The sequence below is a fragment of the Trichomycterus rosablanca genome, chromosome 13, assembly GCF_030014385.1.
Source record: "Trichomycterus rosablanca isolate fTriRos1 chromosome 13, fTriRos1.hap1, whole genome shotgun sequence".
Taxonomy (NCBI): Eukaryota; Metazoa; Chordata; class Actinopteri; order Siluriformes; family Trichomycteridae; genus Trichomycterus; species Trichomycterus rosablanca.
The window spans coordinates 2936630-2955430 of NC_086000.1; the positions used below are offsets into that span (position 1 = coordinate 2936630).

At 40.7% G+C, this 18801-nt stretch overlaps 1 protein-coding gene across 1 annotated transcript; it reads left to right on the top strand.

Annotated features, from left to right (window-relative positions):
- The first annotated feature begins 1461 nt into the window (after nt 1-1461).
- On the top strand, nt 1462-9898 carry vax1 (ventral anterior homeobox 1). Its single transcript, XM_063007937.1, has 3 exons — nt 1462-1678; nt 3802-3989; nt 9366-9898. Exons 1-3 carry the CDS (start codon nt 1462-1464, stop codon nt 9849-9851), a joined length of 891 nt encoding a protein of 296 aa, XP_062864007.1. The 3' UTR covers nt 9852-9898.
- Nucleotides 9899-18801: the final 8903 nt, after the last annotated feature.

An 18801-nucleotide genomic window follows, 5' to 3' on the forward strand; every position in this document is an offset into this window, starting at 1 on the left:
GCACACAGACTACTTTTCATTGTGTCAAAGTGTAATTTTGTCAATGTTGTCCCATGAAAAGATATACTTAAATATCTGCAGAAATGTGAGGGGTGTACTCACTTTTGTGATACACTGTATATATATATATATATATATATATATATACATATATGTGTGTGTGTTTGGGTGTATATATATATATATATATATATGTGTGTGTGTGTTGGTGTACATATATATATGTGTTGGGATTTATATATAGGTGTGTATATACAGACAATACAAGTGTGTGTGTTTGGGTGCATGTGTGTGTACGTGTAAGAGATTTAAAAGTCATGTATAGTCACTTTATATATGTTTATTATATATGTATATACATGTACGTATGTATATAGAACCTTTAGAGAATTAAAAGTCACATATTGACACCTTTATATGTGACTTTTAATTCTTAACTATTAACAATATTCATTAATAATTCTCATTAGTAATATTAGACCCAGGTTATTTGACTTTAAGTTTTTTGAGGTGTTCAGACGTGTTTAAATGAAAAAACTCTCTATATTTGTCATTTTCTCTCATTTGGGACGTCCAGGTATCCGTCGTTCAGTTCCTGTAGCTCTGTTTTTGCAAGCCTGTTCTCTTCGACGCTTTAAAGTGGATTTTCATTCTTTTTCATTCTTTTTGTATCCCACGTCTCTCTCCGCCTCTCTCTCTCTCGCTCAGCCAAATTTTTACTCTCTCTCTCTCCTCCACTCTCTCCCCCACACACTCTCTCACTGACTGTCAGTTCCATCGCAGAGACAGCGGTGTGAATTGTCGAACGGGCTCGTTGCAATATGTGATTTTCTTTATTTAAGGTTTTTAAATCGAAGCCAGACAGGTATCGTGTAAGTAACAGTAAATCGAGACGGCCAGCGACGGGACACCCCCGAGACCGGAACTGGATTGAAACTTTTTAACAGCGGCTCCTCTGTGTTGGGAGAAGTGTGTGAGCGCTCCTTGTTGATCCGAGACCAATAATTTAATTCGGATCTGGTGTAAGTGCTCGTACACGTGAAGACCGTTTCCAAAAAAGGGTTGAAGCTAGCACACCCCGTTATTAACACAGCATATATTTTCAGAAACAATTCATCGCATTCGGGAGGTTACGCAAATCTGAAGGCAAAAATAACCGTAATCAATCGGAACGAGCAGGCATGCATCCGGTCGCATCTCTGATTGTTCGGAGAACGTCTCTGTGCGCAAGTCCCAACTAAATTTGCTTTCAAATTTGTCCGAGCAACCCGTGATCAGCGCCCGTGCGAGTCGAGGCACTGATGATCTCCAGCTCCTATCATGAAGCGAGTGCCGTTCCTGCATTAGATCTCTGACTCAAGTGTCCAAATAGGTGTAGTTTTAGCACGCCGGCAAGATTAGCCAGATTTGGTTCAGCCCGAAGAAGACCAGGCTGAGATACTTGTACTGGCGCAGATGAGCATGGACATCCGCTACGGCCAGGAGTCGGGAGCAGAGATGGTGCTGAAGAATGGACTGAAGGAAGGCAAGGAGGGCAAAGACTCTCAGGGAAGCCTTTCCAAAATGCTCCTGAAGGAACAGCAGGAGTCCTTTAGCCCGTCTGGAGCCATGGATAACTGTGAGAAAAGCCGCGCCAGCTCGGGGGATCCGGACTACTGCCGGAGGATTTTGGTGCGAGGTAAGAGCGCGCAGTTATACCTTTTGGATTCATAGATGCTCCCGAAAACTTCACCCACACAATAAATTAATGGATTTTTAAATGTTTGTGTCTTAAAATAAATTACAAAATAAATAAATAAATACAAAATAACAAAAATAACAAATTAAAATGTCTGAAAATATATTTCAATTTACAAAGTCTACCATGTTTTATTCTTAATTTATGTCATTCTAATAATTACCAAAACTTTACATTTACAATTTAGATATAATAATACATCAATTTAAAACTTATTTTTAACATTATTTTTTAAAAATACTTACATTTATCAAGTGACCAAAAGTAAAGATTTGACTGGTTTGCTTATTCTAAAAAAGAATTCTTACATTTAAATATTAAATATCTGCATCCTGTAAGGTCTGAGCAATACAATAATTATTGTAATATCGTATTTATTGCATATAATATTGTATATAATATAATATTGTTATATAAAAATTATTAATATTTAAAATGCATGAAATAATTTGCAGATTTTCTGCTTTCTATTTTTAAAATTCTTATGTAAAAAGCAATTTTTAATTTATATTTATTAATTTATATTAAATTTGAATGCAGCCCTAAAGTTTTAAAAGCATATTTGTATTATACATATCAGGTATAAATCATTTGTGGTGTTTGAGTTTTAAAAAAAAAAAATTTTTATTTTTTTTTTCAACATTTTGTTTTTATATTCTATTTTAAAAAATCACCTGTGACACTTGTTGATTAGATAAAATCCATTTAATCAATCTAAGATCATGTAATGTAACAAATCTAATAAATTACATGCATTTAGACAAACTTATATTCTAGATATTTGTATATAGTTTATGTATTTATTTATTTATAATTAATAACTAGTCAGGTTCTGACAGCCGTGTTGTACAGATTAGCTGCTTCCTTATAAAGAGCACCAGCTTCATTTATTATTTACTTTATCACACTCAATCAGGCTCACACACGGCGATCTGATCAACGGCCAATCAAATCAATCTGATCAAAACCCAACTGAATCAATCTGATCAAACGATTGTTTTACTGCACAGACAACAACGCGTCCGATTTACACCCTGTTAAAAACAAAAGTAATATTATTAAAGTAATATTAACACAACATAGATGTTAGTTTGGAATTTTCTTTATTTAAAAAACCCTTTTTCATATGTTTCATTTTTTTAAAATAAATACAAATTAAAGTAAAATGAATACAAACTATAATAAAATAAATACAAACTATAATGAAATAAATACTAATTTTAAAAAATACAAGCTATAATAAAATAAATACAAATTATGTTAAAATAAATACACATTTATTATATAAATACACAAATGCTATTTAAATTAAATTAAAGTATTAAAAATGCAAGACAAATTTATCAATTCCTAAAAGTTTCTCAGGATCTTGAGTTCCTTTTAAATTTATTTATTTATTAGGCTTTTATAATGTATTTATTTTTTATAAGGACTTTATCCTGATGAAGAATAAGGCTATTATACCACACACAGATCAATTTATATTATAAAATATATTATTAAAATATTGAAGAAGGTAAAATGTATTTGTTGTTTTATTTTACTGAAGAAATTTAGACTGAATGTAAATAGTCAAATAAAAGAAATACAAGAAAAACTGAAATATTGTTCATTAATGGAGTAAATAAAGCTTGGACAATAAAGTTATATACATAATGAATTCAATACTACAGGGTTTTGTTTTTTACAATATTTAAAAAATTTGTTCCAATAAAAAAAATAAGAAATTTTTTAATTCATTTTTATTTTTTAATTGTTAGGATGGTTTTATGTATTATTTGTACATTCAGTCAAATTAGGAGCTATAGTATAATATAGTATAATTATTTATACAATTAATTAATTTATTATTCTAAAATGCATTTTTATTTTTTGCATTTTTATTAAAATTTCTGCCCTTTAGAAATAATTAGTAATAAAATGGGAATAAAAGTAGAATTTTTTTTCATTTTTTATGTGTTACTCATTTTTATTATTACCGTATGTAAGGTGATTTTTTCTGTTTATTTGAACACATCTGGCCTGATGTGTTTACAGAAACGCTTCTCTTTTGTCCTTTCCAGATGCTAAAGGTTCCATCCGAGAGATCATTCTGCCCAAAGGTCTGGATCTGGATCGACCCAAGCGGACCAGAACCTCTTTTACGGCCGAGCAGCTGTACCGACTGGAGATGGAGTTCCAGCGCTGTCAGTACGTCGTGGGCCGAGAGAGAACCGAACTCGCCCGTCAGCTCAACCTGTCCGAGACTCAGGTACGTTCACTGCTGTTCAGTCTACAGCAACAACATGAAAAACTTGGTCTCAAGTAAAGATGCATCAACTGTGTAGATTTTTAATCAGTTTAATCTGATTGTCCTTTGATTGTTGTCTATTTGAGACACTTTCACTCCATGTGCTGGTGATATTGGTTTATTTTTACCCTGGTTTACACCCTAAAATCTTCTATATGGATCAGAACTAAATCCAGTAATTTAATCATATATTACCAGTTTCAAGTCTGTAATCACATAATCACACTACATATTGAGATGGGGACACGTCCCAATATTCAGATATGCTCAAAATGATAAATAAACATGTTCCACTCACTAGCTTTGTGTAATATTAGGACCTGTTTGCGTTCTCATCAGTTGTTCATATGGTCCGAATGTTTTAGAATGGCAGGACCCCCCCTTCTTCCCCCTTCCTGGTAGATTTGCCCCCCTCACTCATGTTTAATTCACGGCCAGGCCAGGCCTTGATATATTCAGAATATACATTTAAATCATGTTTTGAGGTATCTTATTTTGGTGCATTTGTAAGAACATTTGAGAGGCCAGAATATTGCTCTTGCATGGAATCCTGAAGTGAAGTGACTGTACGAAGGTCTGTAACCGTTTTAAACATAAATAATAGAAGAATGAATGTTAAACTGGTATTATTTTTATTTGAGCTGGTGTTTTCACAGAATCACGGGCTAAAATGTGGCCATGTGTGTGAAACCTTGCATTATTAGACTTGCAGTAGCTGTACATAAACTTTTGAATGATTGATTTTATATGTTGTATTGATGGTTACACCATAGAGAACGTCAGGTGGGGGAACTGATTATACTGTTTAAAAATAAAATACAATTAATATTAAATTAATTTTTGGACAAGCATTTGAGCACCCAAATATATTAGATAATCTATATATTGAGTCATTTATTTACCAAGCACAGAAAAGTCATTCAGTTCTCTTCGTACAATGTAATAATAATAATAATAATAATAATAATAATAATAATAATAATAATAATAATAATAATAATAATAGTAATAATAAAAACTCTACATATAAAACAATGAAAACTAAACGCTCAGACATAAAAATCCACCTCAGGCTTCTGCAGAAGTGAAGTGTGTTTCAGATCCATTAAAAAACAATCAAAAATTTACATCCAGAGGAAATATAAAATAAATCTAGATTTATAATGAACCAACACAAGCAATACTGTGTTGATTAGGATCAGTACTTCTATTAGTAATTGTTTAATACCTGTATGACCATTTCAGTCCATATATTAATGGTAATCCAGTTATCGGTATTGTTTGAGTCGGTTTGGTTTAGGAATGAAGTGAAAGTACTGGCCAGGGGAGTTGATCTGATGTGTAGAAGCGTCCTCTTGCTTTAATGCATGACTGCTGCGGAACTGGGTATGTCTAAATTTGGTAGAGAATGGAACAAGTACTCATGCTACAAAGTTAAATGAGGCTTGAAACTTTGTATTGCACCAAATAAATAATCAATGCTCCTGTAGGTATGTATGTATGTACTGTGTGTATGTATGTATGTACTGTGTGTATGTATGTATGTACTGTGTGTATGTATGTACTGTGTGTATGTATGTATGTACTGTGTATGTATGTATGTACTGTGTGTATGTATGTATGTATGTATGTACTGTGTGTATATATGTATGTATGTACTGTGTGTATGTATGTACTGTGTGTATGTATGTATGTACTGTGTATGTATGTATGTATGTACTTGTGTGTATGTATGTATGTATGTACTGTGTGTATGAATGTATGTATGTACTGTGTGTGTGTATGTATGTATGTATGTACTGTGTATGTATGTATGTACTGTGTGTATGTATGTATGTATGTATGTATGTATGTATGTATGTATGTATGTACTGTGTATGTATGTATGTATGTACTGTGTGTATGTATGTATGTATGTATGTATGTACTGTGTGTATGTATGTATGTATGTATGTACTGTGTATGTATGTATGTACTGTGTGTATGTATGTATGTATGTATGTATGTACTGTGTGTATGTATGTATGTACGCATGTACGTATGTATGTATGTATGTATGTACTGTGTGTATGTATGTATGTACGCATGTACGTATGTATGTATGTATGTATGTATGTATGTGTGTACTGTGTATGTATGTATGTACTGTGTGTATGTATGTATGTATGTATGTATGTACTGTGTGTATGTATGTATGTACGCATGTACGTATGTATGTATGTATGTATGTATGTATGTGTGTACTGTGTATGTATGTATGAACGTATCTATGTATGTATGTATGTATGTATGTATGTATGTATGTACTGTGTGTATGTATGTATGTACTGTGTGTATGTATGTACGCATGTACGTATGTATGTATGTATGTATGTATGTATGTATGTATGTGTGTACTGTGTATGTATGTATGAACGTATGTATGTATGTATGTATGTATGTACTGTGTGTATGAATGTATGTACGTATGTACTGTATGTTTGTATGTATGTATGCACATTTTGAGTTAAGTTACATTAAACGAAGTGTTTTGAAGTCACGGTTGCTAAAATTCCAGGACAAACGTCTGACTGTGTGTTATATCGATTTCATATTTCATTTCGTTGACGTCCATGCAGCTTTAATTCAGGTGTGATTTAATCCCGGCTCTGCTGCTATACGAGCGATATCGACTATTATGTTATATTCCAGTTATTAAATCTGCTGCAGTGGTACATACGATGTTGGTATCGTCTGTTTTATAATGCCGCTGTTTGTTTTGGACTCGCTAATGAAGCACAAGGACTCGCTAATAAGCGTCTGACGGAAAACAGTCTTCAGAAATGAATAAGTACCTAGATAATGGGGGGTGCGGGGCGAAGGGTTTGGGGTGAAATCATCAGAGCTTGTAGGTGTTAGACAAAGTAAACACTGAGATCGTTCGTTTCAATCCTGGGATGGTGGAGGGATTTTAGTGCATTATAGCTTCTGTTAGGTAGGTGGTGCTCGGGTGACCCAGTGTGGTGATTGTGGCTTGGTCAGGAATGCAGCCGAAACAACAGATCATATGTAAAGGCCTGTGAGGAAGGCCGGATCTGACTCTGATTCGGGTCACGGTGGGCTCAGTGCTGTCCACCTTGAACCAGGATTTTTTTCCAGCCTGTAGTGTATGTAGTGGACACTAGTGCTTCTCAACTGCCCACTGACCCCACCGCTTCGTAATCCCTCCTCGTCATATCCTAAATCACGTGTGTTTTAGGTGCGTGATTCAGTAGATCCTGACACTAGATCCTTAATGCCAGTATTAATGCCACGCTGTTCTAAACTGGTTTATACTGGTATTCTTTATTCATCAAGTCTTAGGCACAATGCAGAAGTACACACTCTGTGTCTCACTCTGGGGCAATTTAGATCAGCCAATCCACCCTGTGCATGTTACCTGGGACAAATCCTAATTGGACACTGAGACAGTGACCAGAACCGAGGTTCGAACCCAGGTCTCCAGGACCGTAGTGCAGATTATAAAGCAACCGCACTCCCTGCTGCACCACTTTACTCATTTACATATCCAAAGCGAATGAATACAGTTCAGACAATTGAGGGATAAAGGTCTCGCTCAGGGGCCCAACAGTGGCAACTCAGCAATAGCCGGGCTTGAACCGACAACCTTTTGGTTACTTGTGTAGTTCCCTAACGGCTGAGCTACCGCTGCCCTTTCAAAGTTCCATGTCCTTATTCTGATACGGGTCATGGTGGGCTCAGTGGCGTCCACCTAGGACCGGGCGGTGGTCCATCTCAGGCTGACAAACATTCACACAACCCCTTGCTCGCATATTAGAGCACCAAGTGCATTTGTTTGGCAGGGGAGGTCACCAGGAGAACACTCCACCCTCAACAGGAGGTCACCGTGGCCTGGGTTTTTGTCTGGCACCCACTGAACCAGAATCGTCATCAGCCATCCTTTGAGGGAGCGTGATTCATTGAATTATATAGAACCGTGTTACATTCCATCAGGTGCACTGTTATGTATCAGCGAGGTTCAAACACACACCTTCCAGCCAATCAGAAGCCAGGATTTTATTCCCAGCCTGTAGTGAATGTAGTATGTTTTCAGACACGCGTGTTTGCCGTCTCGGCCTGTGATAATCGCGGAGGTGTCGGCGTCTGCTTTCTCTCAGAGCCGTTAGGTATTGTATTGTGTTTGCCGGTAGTGAGACTCAAAACCGCAATTATGGTTCATTACGTGCCGGCAGACTCACCTGGAAACGGAAAGTGGGAGAGCAGGTTATAATTTCTGTTCCCTGACGAGGTTCTCTGAGGGACGCAGACGTTAGATGTGAATCGTTCACATTCATGTGTGTTTGTTTAAAGTGCAATTTACATTAACATTAGTTTTACAGTGTGACTGAATAAATAAATACAGGCTGAGGGTTGGTGGTGCGGGGACTTGAACCAATAATCAGTCAAATTAACAGTCCAGTACCTAAACCACTGAGCTACTAATTAATTAAATGTTTCTTTCAACCCCCTTCCTTTTTTTGGTTATAGTTATATAAATTGATTGTTATTTATTTGTAATTTATTCATTTGGGTCTGGGGCCTTATGGGTGTAATATAAATATTATACTGTATATTAAACATATTATATATTAAAATACAATATATATTTATTAAAATATAATATATAATTTATTAAAATATAATATATAATTTATTAAAATATATTTTATATATATATATATATATATATATATACATTTTTTATTCATTTACATTTTTAAATTTATTTAATTTATTTAATTTATATTAAATTTTATTCATTTATTTTCCCTCCTTTAATTTTCCCAAACATTTCCCCCAGTTTAAATATCGACACTCTGGCTGAGGAGAGCTGCAGACTAGCACATGCACATCATCTGACAATCAGACAGTGACAGATTCCTACTTATAGGCTCCTCCACCAAACTCCCAGTTCGGTCGTCCCTTCTTCGGACACAGTGGCACCTCTAACCCTACGTTCAGTCCAGCAGCGATGCAACATGACAAAGCGACTAAATCTCATTCAGTTTATTTATTTTTAAATTATTAAATTTTTTTGCTTTGCATCAGTGAAAACCATGGCAACCCAATGCCCACAAGTAATGACGACAGGGTGATGAGCGATCAGCGATTTGGGCAATGAGAGGCATGTGTAACGTGTGTAAAAGTCACATATAAATGTACAGTGTGCCCGATAAATGCCAACATGTCTAAGTAGGTGAAGATGCCCTAAAGAAATTCCTTTGTGTGGTCACTCCTTGGATTTTTCCTGCTCCGTGTCCTCATCTCATCTGCTTCCCTTTGTGTGTTTGTGGACAGGTGAAGGTGTGGTTCCAAAACCGGCGCACCAAGCAGAAGAAGGACCAGGGGAAGGACGCGGAGCTGCGCTCGGCCGCGCACTCCGAGACGGCGGCCACGTGCAGCGTGCTTCGCCTGCTGGAGCAGGGCCGCCTGCTCACGCCTCCGGGCATGCAGGGTCTGCTGCCCCACTGCGCCAGCTCCTCCCTGGGCCTCGCCGCTAACGGAGGATCCTCCGGCAGTGGCCCGGCCGCGGCTTCCAGGAGCCCCCCGCTGCCCGCTATGACTGGCTCTAGCACTCTGTCCGGCGCCCACCACGGGCTCTTCAGCTTCCCCATGCCGACGCTGCTGGGCGCCGTGGCGTCGCGGATCTCCTCGGCGCCGCTGGGCATGGCCGGTTCTCTGGCCGGGAACCTGCAGGAACTGTCGGCCCGCTACCTGAGCTCCTCGGCCTTCGAGCCGTACTCGCGGACCAACGGCAAAGAGGACAAGAAAGTTTTGGAATAGTTGTTTTGTTTATTTTTATTTTATTTCTGATCATTGAAGCTTGTTTATGTCGTTTATTTTCTGTCTGTGTTTCGTCTGTGCTGTGATTGTTGGTCTTCATGTCAGGGAAACGCACCCGCTCGGCCTCTCAATACTGTGAACAAAAAAAAAAAGAACTCAGATCTCTGGTGTTTGGATCAGGAGGATTGAGCAACTTGCACTATTTTCACCTCCTATTGTGAATTTAATAAATTAAATAAAAGGCGGAAGATGGAGCGTAGCAAGAAAAATAAGAAAAATCCTCACCAGCACGGCATTTCACTGATCCTGTCTCACCTCCCGTTATTATTTATTTTTTCATTTTTGAGATCAGATGGGGGTCGTTATTATTATTTATGTTGAATACGTGTTTAAAACATGTGTCTGCTAACACAAAACATCGCCAACCTTTCCAAACCTGTTATCCAGAGCTAGAACGAATCTACAGACCCTATATGGCGAGTGAGTTCGGGGTTTTAGCCACTCCCACTGCCACGCCCGTATAGACATAATCAGACAAATTTGTCTCAACGACTGAAAACGTTGAAATGACAATTTCAAGCTCCTGATCTTGACTAATGGGCACAAATTCCCACAGATCTTTATTTTATTTTAAAGCCCTGAAGCTTGGAGGAAAGGATTTATACATACTGTCCACAATAGGTTTATACATACAGTGTATTTAGTGTAGAAACTCTGTACTCCTCTGGTATTACATCTATATATTTGTCACACTAAATGATATATTAATTAATTCATAATTAAGGCTCAATATTGTGAACATTCTGTGCCGAACATACAAACACAAAACGTCTTGTGAAACATATTTTTATGTATTATTTAATTTAAATTTAAAGTGATTGGCTTTGTAACAGTAACTAGCCGCCTATTTTACCGTCAGCGACTGCAACTGGACCTTCTTCTCCTCATATAATTTCAACAAGGTCGCTTCGAACATTAGCTTTAGCAAATAATTGGACAAATAGGACAAATAATTCAGAAAATATTAATTTGGGTCAAATGCTCTATTTACATAACAAACAGCTGTTGTTAAAAAAAAAGCAAACTGTGATTGGTTTGTCTGTAGAAAATGATCCCAAGTGAGTTTAAACACTTTCCTCCAGAAGTCATAAACACTTAATGCTTGATAGCTAAAGCTAGAGAAGCGAGCAGTTCTTTACATTTTTAATAGAGAACTTAATGGAAGAAATTATAGCAGACCAGGAACTTCTGGGTAGATTCACGACTGTTCCAAGTTTCCCTTATTCTTTGAGAATTGCTCTCACTGTGGTTCGGTGGAGTGTTTGAGATTTGCAGTCGAGCTATAACAATAATCGAGTTCTTGGACCTTCACAGAACTAAATAAATCGGATGGTGGAGATGGTTAAACCTGTTAGTATTGAAATATTCAGTAAATGTTCAGTACCTGCAGCGATGGATCATTTGTTTATTTATTTATTTCTGTACTCATTTTTTAACTGCCCTATCACTGACACTGTTGGGCCCTTGAGCAAGGCCCTTAACCCTCATTTAGGGCAGTTGTAGCTTAGCAGGTAAGGTACTGGACTAGTAATTGGAAGGTCGCTGGTTCAAGCCCCTCCACTGCCAGGTTGCCACTGTTAAAACCTTGAGCAAAACCCTTAACCCTCAATTGCTTAGAAAATACTGTCACAACTGTAATTCGCTTTGGATAAAAGCGCCCGTTAAATGCAGAACATGTAAATTAAAATGTAAACAGAATTCTAACAGAACGATGCACTGTTACGTCCATCAGATTTTCACTTACACTTAAAGTATTGCCGACAAAACTGACGCTCAGATTTCAACAAATCACTGAAAAGGCAGAGCTTCCAAAAACGCCCCTGCATTTCTCAGATTTCAGAAGTCGGAGTGCTGTCGACTGTGTTCCAGTTACTAAACTGGCTGATGAACAGGTATCAGAGTGAGCACTGTTCTAAGTTTCCCTAATTCTTTGAGAATTGCTCTCACTGTGGTTCAGTGGATTAACAGAGTGCTTGAGACGGGGCTGCTGAAATCACGCCCGGCTGCGTTCCAATTACTAAACTGGCTGATAAACAGGTATATGGGTATTGAAAAATTTTTCCTTTAAGTAAATTCAGTTTAATAAAATGAAATGATGCTTTGATGTTTCAAAATGAGGCGCGATTTTACTCTCGTGTGCTTTTGTTTAGCAATCTGAAACCATTTAGTGTGACAAATGTATCAGATTAACACTCAGCTGTTTATTCATGTTTATTTATCCAGAAATCACTCACTCACTTTCCTAACCGCTTATCCAATTAGTGTCATGGTGGGGTGCTGGATCTCAGCTTTTCAATGGGCGCAAGGCACACAGTAACACCCTGGACAGGGCGCCAGTCCATCGCAGGGCAGACACACACACACATTCACCTATAGGGCAATTCAGTGTCTCCAATGAACCTGACTGCATGTTTTTGGACTATGGGAGGAAACCGGAGCTCCTGGAGGAAACCCACGCAGACACGGGGAGAACATGCAAACTCCACACAGAAAGGACCCGGAACGCACCGTCTGGGGATCGAACCGTCGACAGTGCTACCCACTGAGCCAACATGCCGCCCTACCCAGAAATCCCTGCAGCATACTGGTTTTACTATGACCCGATGCTCAAGTGTGCATTTTTTCTAATATTAAATTTTAAATAAACAAACAACACAAATCTGTGATTAGCCCAAGTGCCGTCATACTTTAAACCATTTGGCGTATGAAGCAGACTTTCATAACCTGTGTTAGCATGTTTCATAATCATGTGATTCCCTGTCCTATGAGGGGTTTTTTCCCTCCCCCGTCCCCCCAGAGGTCGTCTCGAGCCGTGTTCCTAAATATGTCCTGAATGTGCAGTGTGTGATGGTACGGTACCGTAGTCCCGAGTTCCATGTTCTGTTCGCGTACGTGTCCGAAATCCCCTCACGTCACTTCGAGGCCTTGACGAGGAAGGATCCGCGCCATCGTGGATTCGCCGGACTGAGAACAACTTTCCTTTTTGTTTGTTTGTTCGTGGAGAGAGAGATGGTGTACAAATCCATCGTGAAAACCCAGTGGACCGAGACTGTGTGTGTCGAGGGGGGAGGAGGAGGAATTGGGAGAATTGTACCTAAAAAATTATTATTTTATTGTAAATTATTTCACGTCTGTTGTTAATAGATCATCAGAGAGCGAGTGGACGGGACGGTGGACGGTGGACGCTACGTGCTTCTGTTGTTCTTGAACTTGTTGATCTTTTGTGCTGTGGTACGAGTGTGGATGTATATTATATATATGATTGAACCACCTCAGACGCGTTTTCCTTCTTTATTTTACTGACTGTGTTTGAGCAACTCGCCCAGACGTACGTTCTCATGGTTTCTCACATCGAATGTAACTATTATATACCGTCCTTATTCACAGAGCCATTATTTAACAGAAACATATAGGGACGGATAAAAAAAGAAAGGAAAAAAGAGCTCAGACGTTTAATGGCATTGAGTTGGCGTGAAAGAGAAAATGTGAAAACGTATACGCGTGCATACGCAAGCTCATTAGCGTGAATTTAGCTTATTGCTGAATTGTGGGGTTTATTTGTTAGCCTGAATACCATTCGCTTTCTCTTTTCTGTTCCGAGCTCATTCACAGGCGCAAGGTCGGCCGATGTCGTCAGCTGCGCCCAGGCGCCCTTCCTTCCTCGCGCATTGTGTCGCTTCTGAAAGGAGGAGACGCAAGGCCGTGCTCTTACATGCTAGCTGGGGATGAGCCGAAATCTGTGTTGGGTTAGACAGCGGGTTCTAGCGATCACGTTTTGATTGGTAAACAATAGATTGTGTGAGTCGGGCTATAAGAGTAATCAGATTAAAGACTGTAGCTGTTGAGCTCATTCATAAGGTGTGGATCCTAATGACCAGAACGTCTGTAAGGATTTGGGTTCTCAAGGGGTCTGGGGTCTGCTCCGGGGTCCACTGGATACTCCTAAAAGCTCCAATACATAGACTGCTATTTTATTTATGCATTTTCTCCCCTCTGTTCACAGTCAGGGAGGGTATATTTACCTGACACATTCTTCCTCCAATGTATGTGTGGGGCACTGACTTCTTCTTATTCGCCCACATTTCAATGGATTCACCAGTGAGGCCAGTCTCACACATGGAGAGTCACGCACCGATCTCCACGTTCCTCCACTTCTGTACAGGTGCCTCGGGCTACAGTGTCGAAGACCCCACCCACTTTTTAGTCCAGCCTTTTCCCACCCAGCAGACTTTTAGTGGCCAGTTTTGTTTGCTACACTACTGATTGTGCCTGCTAGAGACCTTATTACAGAGACCTTAACACACTAGGCTCTCTGTATTCCTCCACCACTGTGCCAGGCGGTGCCTCAACTAGACAGTAGGAGGCGAATCCCCACCTGACGTAACCGATTAGCGGGTTAGACTGCTGCACCACCCAAGCACCCCATATAAGTGTTTTAGTAACAGATTCGCTCTCTATATATAAAAAATCAGACAAATCAGAGTTAGAGGGAGGGAGTCAAAGGAGATTCATCTTCTAGTAGACATTGACAACGTTTAGAGAAACAGCCTGACCTAGGCAGCCTGGCTGTAGTTGTACCTGGGCACCCATATACATTGACCATGAATTAAAAGCTGCTGTCCACAGTCGATCAAGGTTTGCATTGTCATGTGCTTAGAAGCTACAGTGCAGGAAGCAGCTTCAAGGTCCAGATTTTCGTCCAGCGTTCCAACCATGAAGCTTGCTCCACTGTGGTCAGCGTCACACATTTCAGCATTATGTCTGTCCACTTTTAGCAAGGGCTTCCCTCCTGCAGCTCTTCCATAAAGGTTCTCGGCTACGATGTCGCAGGAGCCGATTTGTCTTCTAGTAGTTGTTGCCTGCATTTAAAGAAACAGCCTGACCTAGGCAGCATGGCTGTAGTTGTACGTGGGCGCCCATATACATTGACCATGAATTTAAAGCCGCTGTCCACAGTCGAGCAAGGTTTGCACTGTGGTCAGACTGTGGTCAGCGTCACACGTTTCAGCATTGACAGTTTGTGTCACAGGAGTTGATTCGTCTTCTAATAGTAGTAGCGCAGAAACGAACAGCTTTGGAATGGGACGTTCCATGGTGTACACATACTTTCGGTCCTATACGGTACACACTAGACCCTGTTTGGAGGATGTGCATCGTTAACGATGTGTGTTTGTGTGTGGGACAGTAAGAAGCTCTTTGTCCCTTGAGCAGAATTTGAACCTGTCCCACACCGTCGCTCAGGCTTGGGAATCTCCGACAGATTAACCCCCCCCCCCAGCTGCCTCCTCCTCTCAACGCTCCTCCATCCATGTATAGACCAATTAGGCTGAAGGTCAGGCTGGATCGGGCCCCGAGGGGACAGGGGGCGGAGTCAACCGGGCGAAGGCGTGCATGTACGAGAGACCACCAACGCGTCGCACGAAGCTCGGGCCCCGGGGAGGAGGAAGGACAGCATCCTGTCGCTGTTTTGTTCCCTTTTGTGCCCCCCTTTATAATGTGCCACCGAATATAATGATGTCTGTGTGAAAGGGGAGGTTTTTGTTTCTGTGCTCCAGGAGGTGCAGATCCTGCCGCGGGCGCCCGTCTTTTCATCAGGGGCGGAGGAGAAAGGGGGCGCGAACTTCCCGAAAAGACAGAACTGATTAGCTAATAGGAGGGTTAACGAAAATACGCTCGGAGTCAAAAGGGTCGTGGTAGTAAAATAAATACTAAGTAAGAAAATGTATTAATGTTCACTATAGTGCCAAAAGTATGTGGACGCCTGATCATAAGCTTGTCGAACATCCTGTTCCACCTTGCTGTGAAGGTTCATCATAAGATTTTGAAACATGTCTGTCAGAATTTGTACCCAATGTCAAAATCAGGCTCTGATGTCAGACAAGGACGTCCTGGCTCACAGTCAACATACCAATTCATACCACTCACTCACTCACTCACTTTTTTAACCGCTTATCCCAGCTTTTCAATGGGTGCAAGGCACACAGTAACACCCCGGATGGGGCGCCAGTCCATCGCAGGGCAGACACACACACACACACCCATTCACCTATATGGCACTTCAGTGTCTCCGATTAATCTAACTGCATGTTTTGGACTGTGGTAGGAAACCCACACAGACACGGGGAGAACATGCAAATTCCGCACAGAAAGGACCCGGAACGTTCCAGCTGGGGATCGAACCCAGGACCTTCTTGCTGTGAGGTGACAGTGCTACCCACCGAGCCACTGTGCCGCCACCAATTCAAATCAATTCATCAAATCTGACCAGCCCATAAGATCTCATTATCCACATTTCGGATTTGGCTTCGTGCACAGGGGCACAGTAAAGCTACAACAGGAAAGGGCCTTCCCCAAGCTTATTCATTCATTTTATAGAGTTGATTCTACTTCATAAAAGGTACCTAGAAAGTGCATCTACACTGATTAGGACCAGGCCAAAACATTAAGACCAAGAGTCATAAGAGTTGTGGATGTGGCGGTCAGGGATTTGATAAACGTCCAGCTGATGGAGGTTCCTCATAGCTTTCATGTTAAATGCAGCAGATCTGATCAGCGTGAAGACCCCAGTGACTTGGATAAGGGCGAACTGGGTGTGTCACAGGCAGTCGTGGTGGGTAACCAGCGACAAAACTGACTACAGATTGTTGGGCGACCAAGACTCATCGATGCCAGATAAGATGAAGGCCCTGGCACCTGGTACAGACTCAAATTATACACTGATCAGCCATAACATTAAAACCACCTCCTTGTTTCTATACTTACCGTCCATTTTATTGGCTCCACTTACCATATAGAAGCACGTTGTAGTTCTACAATTACTGACTGTAGTCCATCTGTTTCTCTACATACTGTTTTAACCTGCTTTCATGCTGTTCTTCAATGGTCAGGACCCCCACAGGACCACTACAGAGCAGGTATTATTTAGGTGGTGGATCATTCTCAGCACTGCAGTGACACTGACATGGTGGTGTGTTAGTGTGTGTTGTGCTGGTATGAGTGGATCAGACACAGCAGTGCTGCTGGAGTTTTTAAACACCTCACTGTTGCTGCTGGACTGAGAATAGTCCACCATTATTTTGTTCATTTTTAGTAAAAGCTATTTCTTAAATGCGAGGTTCATCTGCGATAATAAACTAAGGGAGCGTCCAAAAAAAGCATGAAGAAGATTGCTGATTAAAATGCATTAAATGTTGTAATAGTTACACCGTAACATATATGCCTGTATTGCCGTAGGATCACTAGGTCTCAGTGCGAATTAACCAGTAAATGTGAAGCACTTGAACGCTGCACGAATGAAAAAGGTCAAATTGCTAAACATAAACGTTAAAGTTTGAATTTCACAGCAGATTGCGTATATCACTGGAAACGGCTCATTTCACGGGCCGTGAATTAGGTAGGGCTTTACGTATACGCTATACGATGAACTGGTATCACAGCGTAAACCCGTAAACCATTAAGACGTCTTCCAGGTTCTCAGCACCGCATGTGAAAAGCTCACAATCTATCAAAGCTGGAAAGGAAAGATGATTCAGGACGGCGGTGAAAACTTCCACCCATCAATCACTCTTTCATCAACACACACTCATTCATCTCCTCCATTTCCTTCTGTCTGCTCCCTTTCACAGCAGCATCGGATCTACAGCAAAGTTTGGATTTCATTTACCGATCTAAATGTGCAAGGTCGTGCAGGAGCCGAGTGAAAACACACACGCCCGATCCAGACGTGCCTTTAAAAAGTATTCAGCCCTGCAGACGTTTGTTTTATTCACTTCATCGTCTCAGACTGGCTTTGATGCCGCATGGTAGGTTACCTTGCCAACTCTATGCATTTGTGGATCAGATCTTTGTGATGACCTTACTGGAATAAAGAGCCGTCTCTTTGTGAGGTCTATCATTATGGCCCAGACCAAAGGAGTCAGGTGGCACTGGGTTGGCACACGTTCAAGGGGATCCCCAACAGACATAAAGGGAAGACGGGAGGTGTTCGCCTCCTCTATGCTGCTACAGCAACCCCTACTGTCTGGTCGAGGCGTCTGCACAAGCATGTGTGCCTAGGCTCCCTGCAAGAATCCACTACTGGTATAAAGATCAGCGGCCAATATGTTTGTGAGGTCTATCGGTATGGTACAGACTGTCCTGAGTTCAGACCAAAGGAGTCAGGTGGCACTCGGTTGGCACACGTTCAAAGGAGTCCCAAACAGACATAATAGGGAAGGCGGGAGGTGTTTCTCCCTCTCGATGCTGCAACAGCAACTCCTACTGTCTGGTCGAGGCATCTGCACAAGCATCTCCGCTTAGACGCCATGCAAGAATCCCCTGCTGGTATAAAGATCAGCAGATTGCGATGATCTTACAGGCATAAACAGCCTATATCTTTGTGAGGTCAGCTGCTTGCTGATCCACATATCTTTTTGCGGTCTATAGTTATTGTACAGACTGTCCTGAGCCCAGACCAAATGAGTCAGGTGGCGCTGGGTTGGCACAGCTGTCTAATCTGCTAGCCCATCAGACTCAATTTGTTGATCAGCTGTTTGCGATGACCTTACAGGCATAAAAAGCCCATATCTTTCTGAGGTCTATCGTTATGGTACAGACTGTCCTGAGCCCAGACCAAATGAGTCGTGTGGCGCTGGGTTGGCACATCTATCTAATCTGCTGGCTTATCAGACTCAATTTGGTGATGCGATGTTTGCAGTGACTACACAGGGATGGACAGCTGTATCTTTCTGAAGTCTATCGGTATGGTACAGACTGTCCTGAGCTCAGACCAAACAAGTCAGATGCCAGGTGCAGTCAGGAAAGTGCCGCTGATGGTTGTGTGTATAAAACTTTAAGGGATGAATACTTGTTTTGATTCACTATAGACTGGCAGCGCCGCTGTGGAGGAGTG

What these genes read in the sequence shown, in the direction of transcription:
- vax1 (XM_063007937.1), top strand. Translation starts at nt 1,462, where the DNA reads ATGGACATCCGCTACGGCCAGGAGTCGGGAGCAGAGATGGTGCTGAAG. An exon ending in CCGGAGGATTTTGGTGCGAG is followed by an intron (nt 1,679 to 3,801) that starts GTAAGAGCGCGC and finishes TGTCCTTTCCAG; the next exon opens with ATGCTAAAGGTTCCATCCGA. An exon ending in TCAACCTGTCCGAGACTCAG is followed by an intron (nt 3,990 to 9,365) that starts GTACGTTCACTG and finishes GTTTGTGGACAG; the next exon opens with GTGAAGGTGTGGTTCCAAAA.